This window comes from Geotrypetes seraphini, chromosome 4 (genome assembly GCF_902459505.1).
Source record: "Geotrypetes seraphini chromosome 4, aGeoSer1.1, whole genome shotgun sequence".
Classification (NCBI taxonomy): Eukaryota; Metazoa; Chordata; class Amphibia; order Gymnophiona; family Dermophiidae; genus Geotrypetes; species Geotrypetes seraphini.
Window position 1 is genome coordinate 50,009,821 of NC_047087.1, and position 12,533 is coordinate 50,022,353.

Here is a 12,533-nt window from a genome sequence, read left to right on the forward strand (position 1 = left end):
TTTTCTGTGTTTGTATACAGTTAGATCATTTTATAATTTATTTTATGTCTAAGGTATAAGTGACTCTTAACTTGTGTTTGATCAAATATATGCACAGAGAATTATGTGTACTTAACAGAGATCATGGGTTAGAGTTCCACTGTTGTAGAGGGTGCAGTTTAGGCATGTGTTACAATGTGTACATACGTTTTTGTAAAATATGCATTGTAATAGTACTTCTATACTATACACCACGGGTGCCCACACTTTTTTGGCTTGCGAGCAAATGACCGAGTCAAAATGATCTACCAACAATACACTGTACGCAGAGAAAATGTTAATTATCATTTATATTCCGTATTTTTTGAAAGAGGTCAAGGCAGATGACTTTAAAATATGCAATGTCACCTCAGTAACAACTATACAAAAATACCCCCCCCCCTTTTACTAAACCGCGACAACGTTTTTTAGCACAGGGAACTGCGCTGAATGCCCCATGCTGCTCCCAACGTTCATAGGCTCCCTGCGCTAAAAACTGCAATCACAGTTTAGTAAAAGGGGGCCATAGTGCAAAATATAGACAGCAGATATAAATTCTCAAAATGGACACATTTTGATCACTAAATTGAAAATAAAATCATTTTTCCTACTTTTGTTGTCTGGTGATTTCATGAGTCTCTGGTTGCATTTCCTTTTGACTGTGCATCCAATATTTCTTCCCTTTTTTCTGCCTCCTGCATGCTTCCTCTCCTTCAGACCTCATTCCATACCCCAACCAATATCTCTCTCTGTCACTCCATGAGTCCAACTTTTTCTTCCTCTCTCCCTGACTGCCACCTGACACACTCCATTCCCTCCCCCCAACTTTTTCTTCCTGTCTCCATGCCTGCCCCTTGCCACCCAACACACACTATTCCTTCCCCCAACTTTAAACTTTTTCTTCCTCTCTCCCTTCCCCCTCCCCTTTCTTTCTTTCTCTCTCTCTCTCTCTCTCCCTGCCCCCCTTTCTTTTTTTCTGCCCCCTTTCTTTCTCTCTCCCTGCCCCCCCAAGCCACTTCTGCCGATTTCTCCCTGCTTCCCCGACGCCAAGCCTTCCCCCCCACCCCTCCCGACGTCAAATCTGACATCGGAGAGGAAGTTCCAGGCCAGACAATCGATGCATGCCTGGCCCGGCACTTCCTCTCCGACATCAGAATTGTAGGCCCGGTGCTTGTGCAGTTGCTGCACGTGCCTGGCCTGTTGCTACATTGACGGGGAAGCAGAGAGAAATACTGGGCTCTGTGATCGACATGTTGGACACCCCTGCTATACACATTTACATTATCTCTGGAGCAGGTAATATATATGTGCAAGAGAATTTGGTGTGTTATTAGGGGAATAGTTCTGAAAATCTATTTTATAAAGGCAGCACATATCTATATTTTGGAATAGGCATAAAATTGACAGTTTTTAGACATTTCACATAGGAGCTCTATTAGGAAATTACCCCTTGCATTAGTAATTGTCTGCTGTGATAAGACACTGACATGTCCTTATCAGGAAGGAGAACCAAACCCAAATCTCATCAATGTTCATTTTAAATCAGCAGAAGTTAGAAAATTGAGATATTGCTTTAAGGCATAGGGAACTACAGGTCCCATTTTCAAGATCATTTATAAATACTGTAAGTTAAATAGCACGTGTCCCAGTACAGATCCATGCAGCACGCCACTATTTACCCTCCTCCTTTGAGAAAAATTGCCATTTAACCCTACCCTCTATTTTCTGTCCAATAACATTCACCAGGAAACCCAGGCTGGAAAGAAACATGAGGAAAGCCTACTAACCCAACAGCAGCTGCTCTAATCCAGATGAGCTGGTGGTTGTTGCTGCTAGCAACCTCACCTGCAGCAATTATCAAGTAACATTGCTGACTGCCACAGAAGGAGTTTAAAAGAGCTCACTTCTAGAGGAGAATTGCTGGTTCTGTCCAATAAGGGGACGCTTATAGAGAAGCCAGGAAGGAAAGGGGTAATCAGAAGGAGAAAGAGACAAAGGAACAAGAAGTGTTAAGTTCTAAAAGGGAGAACAAGGGTAGTTATCCAAGAAGGGGGGTGGGAGACAGAGTTCCCCCTCCCAGCCTCTGTTAGCCGAGAAGTGGGAAAAATCCACCCTGAAGCAGGCATTAGTGCTAAACCTTACTATAGGAAAGGAGGGGGGGGGGGGGGTCCAAGGGCTACACAGTTTCTATTCTGGGAAAACATTGCTTCCTTTGGAGTATGTAAAGGTTATTTTGGTGTGGTGTTGCTCCTAATAGAAAATATATTTAGAAAAAGGTTTAAACTAAGCCTTGCTAGTGCACAAACTTGCCTGTATGCTAGAAAGTCAAAGTGTGTTTAGAAAAGTGTTTAAATTGAGCATTGCTACTGCACAAACTAAACTAGACCTTAAGCTTATACTGTATTCTGCACCTTCTCTATAAAAATAGAGCTCAGCACGGTTACTTCTATTCTGGAAAAAGCAAAGTGGGTTGGGAAGAAGTGGAATTGAGCAGATTTGCATGCCTGTCACTTTCATTATATGCAAATCTCTCTCATGCATATTCATTAGGGCTAGCCTGAAAACCCGATTGGCCAGGTGGTGGGTTGGGGACCACTGACCTAAAGCATAGGGTTACTACCTGGCTCCAGAAAAAAGGAGGACAGATTGAAATATCTGAGTTTTATTTCCATTGATAGTCATAGAAATAAAGAGGACAGATTGATTCAATGGAAGTAAAACCTGGATGTCTCAATCCATCCTCCTTTTTCTGGAGTGATATGATAACCCTACTAAAGCATCTTTGTAGGTGCCATTCACACAAAGATAGTCACCAGAAATGTAGGCTTGGAAAACCCTGGCCTACATTTCCAGTGCCTATCTTTCGTGTGTGCAATTTCAAAACCAGCACTGATGCATGATTGACACATGATCACCGGCTGCTTTTTAAGGCAGCTGATGATATCAACGCCGATTTGAGAATCCAGGATTTAATGTACAAAATCAGTCACGTGGATAGAGGGTGGAAGAAATAAGGCCCATATTCTATAAACGGTGCCAGTAGGTGCCCTCCCAGCACCTAACTTAAGTTGAAAATGCCATTTTAAAAAATCATTTTGAAAGGGAAAATGTAGGTGCCTTAGAAAGCAGCATCTGCATCATACCTACAGAGGCGTTTTATGATGCCTAACACCACTGTAGACATGGCTAATGCCGGAAATGGCATTAGGTGTCAAAAAATGCCTCCTTATACGTGATTCACATAAAAGGTAGGTTCCAAAAATGTAAGCCACAATTCTATAAATGGTGCCATAGTGTGATTGACACACAATCGATGGCCGATGTTTATAGATTCTGAGTCTCAGTGATTTCCTGAGTTCAGAACTTGGTTCTGTTGCTGGTTTTGTATAGCACAGTTTCCATAAAAATAGGTGGCAATCGTGTGAATATGGTTGCATAGGATCTGTAAAGATCTCTGAGGAGTTGTTTATCTACAAATTGCTAATATAAATCTAAACTGTTTTGTGTTCTTCATTATCTTTCAGTTGAAGAATTAATAAGCCCTAAAGATATTGATCCTGTTCATCGTTATATAGCCCCACAGGACCAACGAAATATTAGCATGAGATATTCCAATCAGGTAAATATGTGCCAGAGTAAATTATTTATATATGTATTTCATTTATTCTTAACCAGTGGTGCCTGCACCTCCAAAGGGTGTGGAAAAGGGTCACAAAATCTGAGTCAATTTACTGTATGCTACTGTAATTTTAGCAATTTGTTTGTTTATTAGGGCTTATTTACTGCCTTTTTGGAAAAAAAAAATCACTCAAGACAGTGTACAGCATAGTATATGCTATGTTAGTATGTCAACACAATATGCAATAAAACATTTTAATAAGATAGAACATACAAAAAAAGAAACATGAGTTTAGAAGATAAGGGAACTAATTTAAGAAAGTTGTACATGAGATCAGAAAGGTGCTGGAGGATTATACTAACTAAAGTAGGAGTAGATAAGACATGTTAGTAGCAAACAGTGAAATATGTAACTGTCAGTAGTTACTAGTGGACATGGGGTTTAGAAAGGGGATGTGAGATTTCATTAATCAGTTAAAGGGGTGCAGAAACCAAAAACTTTTAAGAACCCCCTGATATAGTGGAATTTATTAACCACCTTTATGAAGAGATTCACCTTAGGTGGGGTAGAGCAGTGTTTCTTAACTCAGTCCTGGAGTACCCCCTTGCCAGTCAGATTTTCAGGATATCCACAATGAAAATGCATGAAAGAAATTTGCATATAATGGAGGCAGTGCATACAGATGAAGTTAATGCATATTCATTCTGGATATCCTGAAAACCTAATTGGCAAAGGGTTACTCCAAGACCGAGTTGAGAAACACTGGGGTAGAGCAGTGTTTCTCAACCTTTTCAAGCCAAGTACCCCCTAAGCCAGTGGTCTCAAACTCGTGGCCCGGGGGCCACATGCGGCCCACCAGGCACTATTTTGAGGCCCTCAGTATGTTACCATTGTTCTGGAATGTTGCCCGCCTCACTGCTGTAACCTCACGCAAGCACTTTCCTGCATCATTCTGCATGTTGCACTGCTTTCAGCTGTGTATAGCTGAAATTTTCAAAAGCAATTAAGGAAAGATTTATAAACTATAATGAGTTTTACCTCATGCAAAGTTGTTATTTCTTTAATAAGACATTAACTATTTTTTTTCTGCGGCCCTCCAAGTACCTACAAATCCAAAATATGGCCCTGCAAAAGATTTGAGTTTGAGACCGCTGCCCTAAGCCTAGCAAATACCAACCAAGTACCCCCGCCCAAACTCCACCCCAGACCCGTCCAAACTCCGCCCCTGTCTCCAGCCCTATAATAATAGTATTAATTGTAATGCAATTTCTTCCATCCATTTTTTATATACACAATATAATCTTATTAGTACATAATGGTAACCACAAAATTTTAAAAACACAAAGCACACTGTATGCAGAGAAAATATTAATTATCATTTATATTCGGGGGTTTTCCAAAGAGGTCAAGGCAAATGACTTTAAAATATGCAATCAGTAACAACTATAGAAAAAATAGACAAATATAGAGCAAAATATAACCACCATATATAAATTCTCAAAACTGACACATTTTGATCATTAAATTGAAAATAAAATCATTTTTCCTACCTTGGTTGTCTGGTGATTTCATGAGTTTCTGGCTGCACTGCCTTCTGACTTTTCATTCAATATTTCTTTCTTTTTCTTTCTGCCTCCTGCATGCTTCCTCTCCTCCAGATCTCATTCCATTCTCCAAACCAACATCTCTCTCTGTCCTTCCATAAGTCCAACTTTTTCTTCCTCTCTCCCTGCCTGCCCCCCCCCCCCCCCATGCTGAAGCCACCACTACTGATTTTCCCTGCCTTCCCGCCCCAACCATGAAGCTGGTCCTGCAACCTAACACACACTATTTCCCCACACACTTTTTCTTTCTCCCTGCCTGCCCTCCCACTGAAGCTACTGCCATCGCCACTGATTCCTCCCTGCCCCACCCCCGAAGCCGACTCTGCTACCCATGCTCCATTCCAACCCCAGCTCCCTGCCACAACAGCAACAACTGCACGCAAACAGCCCACAAGCCTTTCCCCCTCCCCCAGGCAGCGATTGGCTGGCCCAGAACCTTCTCTCCAATGTCAGAATTGACATTGGGTGGAAGGCTTGTGGGCTGGCCACGTGCAATTACTGTGTGCGCCTGGCCCGTCCCGTCCCTGTTGCTGCTGCTGCTGGGGTGTGGGGGGTGGAGCGTGTTGGGTGGCAGGATCGGCTTCGGCGGTGGGGAGGAATTGGCAGTGGCTTTAGCGTGGGGGAGGGGTAGACAGGGAGAGAATTCCAGGTTGTGGCCAGCCTGCGCACCCCCTGGGCCTGCATATCACAGGTTGAGAAACACTAGTGTAGAGCAGATACAGCTTAAATAAAATTTAGTTTTGTTAACAGCAATAGTAAAATGACCAAATATATGCATAAATACATTCAATGAGATAAGTTGGATTTTAGTAATAAAACTAACATGGTGCAGTATCAGACATATACACCTTTGTCAGCACTGTAAGATTGTTTTGATTTGCTACCACTCACAAAAGCATCTTAGTGGATTACAACATCAGAAAGAAAAATAGATTGTACATGAATGACATTCAACAACAATTTAACAAACAGACAGTGATCGGGGGTTGGGGGAGATTGAATAGCACAACAAAATTTAACCAGTAGACAAATATGAATGGAACACAAAAGGAAGGGAAAAGAAATGAAAAAAAAAAAGGAAAGAAAAAACAGAACTGAAAAGATGAAATCGGTAACAGGAAGGGAATGACTACTAGTATAACCATGTTTTATGTACAGCCTTGAACAACTTTTCTGAAAGTTAGCTGGAGTAGACTACATAGTAGATGCACTCTGTGAGAGTCATGGGGAATTCTCAGCATATTCTCTCTCTGCCCATCGTATGCTTTGGATCAGACAATGGATGGGTGATTAAAGCAATGCTGAGCAGGCTCCCATTCATGAGACAGATGCTGTTTGGCAAGTCTCTCTGAGAGGAGCAGAGAACATATTTCTTTCTGAGAGGAAAGGAGAGGACATATCTTTCAGAGAGGATACAGGATATTTCTCTGGGTAACTATACATTATTTTGCTCTGAGCTTTGCTTATTTGGGGGGATAAAAGCAAAACTGTAGGTTCCTTTATAAAATAGTTATAGATCTTAAAAGAGCAAACTTTACTCAGCTAGTTTCCATAGTCTTTAAACTTAAAATTTCTGCTAGAGATGGTCTCTGACAGGCAGGGCCGGGTTAATCTGTATTCCCTCCCACCCACCCCATACCCACTCAACCCTAGCTCATTTCCTTTACTTATAGTCTTAATTTAAATAGTCAATTATCCTACTTAGGACAAAAGATGAACTGGTTATTACATTTCATTACTTGATAAGACCCCAAACACTAAATAAAGCAGACAAATCGTAAATCTCTCTATATCAGTCTAACATTCCCAGTACATTAATAGGATTTAATTAAACAGCTCAATAATAAGATCAAGTTTCAAGTTTATTTAAAATTTCTTATACCCCCTAATCAAACTTCTAGGTGGTGTACAATAAAAAAACAACACGATAAAGATACTGTAAAATAAGGTTAAAAATTAATAATGCAGAACATTACTATGGATTGTTAGTACAACAAATAACACACAGACAAACGTAAGGGAGATGGGCAAGAACTACAATCTTTAGAGGAAAGAAAGCAAAAAAGGGAAAAACAATAGTAGTCCATCAGCAATAGGGGAGCTATCCAGTCTTTTGCGCTGAGTGTCACATGTATGATTATCTCCCAGCTGGCAAGAAATTATATGTGTGTGCTCGCTGCAAAGAGCTCCTGTCTCTCAGAGAATAGGTCCGTTCCCTTGAAACTAGAGTTACAGACTTGGAGGAGATGAGGGAGACAGAGAGATACATAGATGAGACCTACAAGGACGTTGTAGAGAAGTCCCACCTCCAGTCTGGCTGCCCCTGTGCTGCCTTGGAGGATAGAGGTCTCCTAAAGAGAGAACATTACCCTGGTGGTGTAGGAAATGAACAAAAATCTATCTCCAGGGGCTTCTGCCTAGAAGGGAAGAGTTAGGACGGCCTTTGTAGTGGACTGTTCAATCATTAGACATGTAGATAGCTGGATGGCTGGTGGATGTGAGGATTGCCTGGCCACCTGCCTGCCTGGTGCGAAGGTGGCAGACCTCACGCATCACTTAGATAGGATATTAGATAGTGCTAGGGAGGAGCCAGATGTCTTAGTACATGTAGGTACTAATGACATAGGAAAATATGGGAGGGAGGTTCTGGAAGCCAAATCTAGGCTCTTAGGTAGAAATCTGAAATCCAGATCCTCCAGGATGGCATTTTCAAAAATGCTTCCCGTTCTACACGCAGGACACAAGAGGCGGGCAGAGCTCCGAAGTCTCAATCCAAGTTTCCAAGTTTATTAAAAATTTGATATCCTGCTTTGATATCCTATTTTATCAAAGTCAAAGTGGCTTACATAAAATATAAAAAATCCAAAATTCTTAGAGGAAATTACAGACTGAAAGAGACAAAATGAAACAAGGTCAATGTGTGATTAAGACAATGGTGCAAGGTTAAGGGATTTAGATTTGTTAGGAACTGGGCTACCTTCTGGGAAAGTGGGACCCTATTCTGAAAGGATGGACTCTACCTTACCCGGGATGAAACCAGGCTGCTGGTGCTAACTTTTAAAAAGGAGATAGAGCAGCTTTTAAATTAAGATTGGGGGAGAGCCGACAGTCGCCCAGGATCAGATGGTTCAGTGTGGAGTTTCCTTGAAGGATATTGTTGAATCAGAACACTTAGGGACTCTCAATATAGAGGTTTCAATAATGGTGAACCAAAGCCCAGAATGCTTAAGAGGGAAGCAGAGTAAAGTTATCCCTGTTATTTTCTCAGCAGCCTATAGATACAAGAAAAAAGCACAATTTGAAGTGTCTGAATACAAATGCTAGAAGTCTAAAAAATAAAGTAGGAGAGTTAGAGTATATAGCACTTAATGATGAGGTAGATATAATAGGTATCTCAGAGACCTGGTGGAAGAGGACAATCAATAGGACACTGTGTTTCCTGGGTAAAAATTATATTGCAGTGATAAGAGTAGATCAAATTGGAGGGGGGGGGAAGTTGTGCTATATGTTAAAGAGGGAATTGAATCAAACAAAATAAGCATTCAGCATGTGACAGATAGCAGTGTGGAATCCTTATGGATAGAATTTCCATGTGTGAAGGGAAGGAATATACAGGTAGGGTTATACTACTATCCCCCGGGACAGAATGAGCTGACAGATGAAGAAATGTTTTCAGAGATTAGAAAATCGGGCAACAGTATAATAATGAATGATTTCAGCTACCTTGATACAGTAATTTACTCTGGGTCAGAGTAGGAAATATATCAAACTAACGTAGAATTTGTTCTTCAGGAGCAGATTATTGTGAGGGGGCTGGAAGATTGAAGACAAATTTCAGAATAACGGATATCCCTCCTCCTTGTTGCAAGGAGCCACTAAGCGAGCATTGCATAATCATTCAGAATACTTGTAGTAAGATAGACAGAGTGAAGATGATACTAATGTTTTTTCTTGCATTTTGAAATATAATGCACACATGTCAGACATGGTGCAGATTATTTAGAAAAAAACAACCATTTAAACCTAGTAATGTTACATCCTGTGTTTCGTGAATCAAGAATTTTGTTTTCATATAAACAGACTACAAATTTATAGGACATTCTATGTCCTGCTTTGATCTGGGCAAAAGAGGGACAGGCGAGGGAGGTTCAAGGGGTACATTAAAAATGCATCCGTTATTCCATATGTCCCCTAATGTTGGAAACTACAGAGTCTTTTTTATATTAATACTCAGATTGATAAAATTGAAAGCGGTGACCTCTTGTACTACAAGTGTGCCCTTGTCATTTGCTGTATATTGGGCAAACACTGAGGCAGCTGAAAACGAGGATTATTGAACATAGACACTGTGTAATATCTAAAAAAGTAATGGAGCCACTGGTAGAGCACTCTGAGTAGAAAATCACAGTTTTTCCACCTTTAAATGTTTTGTGCTTGATCATTTACCACCTAGTGAATGGCAAGGATACATCAGAAAACAGTTAAAAATGCAAGAACAACGTTGGATATTCCATCTGCAAACACTACAACCAAGGGAACTTAACTCAGCTATTGAATAGAAAGTGTTTTTTTTAGTTGTTCCCTGTAAGATATCTGAATAACTGTTTATGACATCACTACGCCGGCTCAAAGAGTAATGCCAGCACTACGGTACTTTCTGTTTGATTTACGTCGTCATCACATCAATTATTGAAATTTTGGTATCCTGCATGTAAGTCACCATGTTGCCATGAGTCTGGGCTCTCTCGCTGTTATTCCCTGACGATGCACTAAGCGAAACAGGGTATACGTCTGTTGGGTTTTTAGGGGGGCTTTTGTCATTGTAAGGATTTATGAAGACTTGTGTTGAGGAGATAAGACTTTCTACAAGCTAAGTACTTTCTTCTGTTCCTTTGTTATTTGTAAGACTGAGAGAGAATATTTGTAAGTTTTCCCAGAGTTGGTTTGGGATTGTTTGTACTGACAACTATTGTGGAGTTTTTTTTAATGACCAATGATTAAGCTGTTAGATTTGGGATCTGTGTACCACAGATCTTTGTGTTCAGTGGCTTACTAGACAGTTGATGTGGGGGAGGGAGGAGGCAGTGGTCCTGAGCTCAAGGTGGATGGCAGGCATCATATTTTCTCTCTGCTCTCCCCCTTGCCCTAATCTGGTAGGGATGCCAAAGCCTTGGCAGCTGCTGACCTCTCCTTCCAGTCCAGCAGCCAGAACTCTCCAAGCTCTACAGCTAGTAGCAGTTCAGGATCACCACTGCTAGTTGCAGAACTTGGAGATTTCTGTCTACCTGATTGGAGGAGGTGGTCTTCAGCTGGCAGGGCTTTGGGATCCCCACCAACCAAGAGCAAGAGAAGTGGCTAATTTTTGGGGGGACATGGGCCTGGACCCCTGTGTGTTCGGTTCAAAAAGTACATATCTGTTTTTATTTCTCCAGTGTTGAAGTACTTGCTGAATTTAATTTCTTGGGGTTTCTAGTTCGGTTTCTATGTTTTATTTGTTCTGCCTTTGGTAAAGGTCTATCTGTGTTTTGTGTGTGAGGAAGTCATTTTAAGTTGTTTTATGTGTGGTAGTAATGGCAGGTGGGGAGATTGGGAGAGGGGATAGGGGATAGGGAGAAGAGGAGATCAGAAGCCCCTTCCTTAATTTCTGCCTTGGGCCCCGGCGTGTCTAAAACCGGCCTGGGCTCAAGTTTTCTAAATTTTTTTTCAAAGTATTTGTTTACTTGTCCTTTTAGCGCACGCTAAATATTTGTAGCCCATAGTAATGAGCTGCTTTATATGTCTGTTCTTGGTGTTTGTCATGTTACCCTGACCACCATTTACATACTTTTGTGCTTGCAACTTTCTTGCTAGTAAACAAATGCATCTTATTTAGTTTAGTTTACGTTTAAGCAATATAGCAAAGAGCTTATATAAAGAGAAACAACGGCCATAAGACAGCAACATATCTCTGAATATAATTGTATGTTACGAATGGGAATGTTTTGCAAATCAAACAGTATAATAGTTTGGGAATAACTTAATTCTGTTCCTGTAGTTGGAATGTGCAGTAACATCTGGCATTTGCCCTTAATTGCCTTATAGTGGTCTCCCCTCTGGCTGATGAATTTCTAAATAATTAGACCATTTTTCCTAACAAGGAGTATGATTTTAGTGACTTAAAGGTTCCGTTGACAGTAATTTGTTTTAAGTAATGTTTCTCTCTTTGCAAGAGATTAGAGTTCATGGATCCCCTTCCACCTAGTAAGTGAAATTTATTGTACTATATTGTAGCTTTGTTTATAGTGTATACTATGTTTTTTTAATCTTGCTGTTCCAGCTTGAGAAGCAATCAGTGACAAAAGATATATTAGGAGGTAGTCATGATAAGGTCTCCCATGAGGCACAGGAAGACTAATATTTCACAGCTTATTACGGCATTCAGCTATGAATCTGTGGTCTGATCTAAGTATAATAACTCATAAACTAGTATGTTCTAGGCAAATATATGTTGGAAGCTTAAATTACAGTGCTACAGTGCTCAAAGTCAAGGTTCCCACTGATGCTCTGTATAGGTGATAATTATAGTCATAACTTGAAGGAAAGTCTCAAACACTGCTTTAATAAATCTAGAAGGTTCTGTTCTCTGGGTTAGCTACTATTCAGAAGTTCAGAAAACATCTTGTCAAATCAACTCAATTTTTCTTTTTCACTGAAATAAAACCTTGTTCCATATCAGAAATTCATGCTGGTATTGGTGAGTCATTATTTCTGAATAGGTCTTTGATTATTTCTGTCACCCCGGGTCCAGACTGCCATTTTTTTTCAGAATTAAAACACACATTGTAGAATCTTACACACTACCTACCTGTAACCTTTGAATGAAGACACTGATAAAATATACAATAGAAATATCCAAGAGCATGATATAACATGTCACAGGATGCCATATGTACTTTTTTTGTGTGGAAAATGTTTATTGAAGAAGCATTGCAAATAAAAAAAACAACACATTGTCATGCAATCAAAATCACAAAAACAATACATTAGCACTATGAGCAGCAATGGACCATTGGTCTGACCCAGTAAGGCTATTCTTATGCCCCCCGCAAAAGGAAGAACTCTGACCATAAAGTGGACCGGGGAGACCCCCATCAGAGATGTCCCCCAGCTACGAACCCCTTGCAAGCTTCAAATTTATATACCCTAAATCCTTCCTCCCTGTCCCCCAACATCCGACCATCCCCCCTTCCTCCCCCGTTCCCGGCAGTCTAAATAGGCCTCATTCCGGGGAATTTCTCAAGCTCTTCCTATGC

At 40.6% G+C, this 12,533-nt stretch overlaps 1 protein-coding gene across 5 annotated transcripts in view; it reads left to right on the plus strand.

Moving 5' to 3' along the window:
• The window catches only part of PHKB (phosphorylase kinase regulatory subunit beta), a 379,505-nt gene that overhangs the window by 248,355 nt on the left and 118,617 nt on the right, over positions 1-12,533 (plus strand). For all 5 annotated transcript variants that reach the window (XM_033940814.1, XM_033940811.1, XM_033940816.1 and 2 more), the window contains one exon: positions 3,543-3,637. In XM_033940814.1, the coding sequence (XP_033796705.1) occupies positions 3,543-3,637 (95 nt within the window). The remainder of the gene's footprint in view (positions 1-3,542; positions 3,638-12,533) is intronic.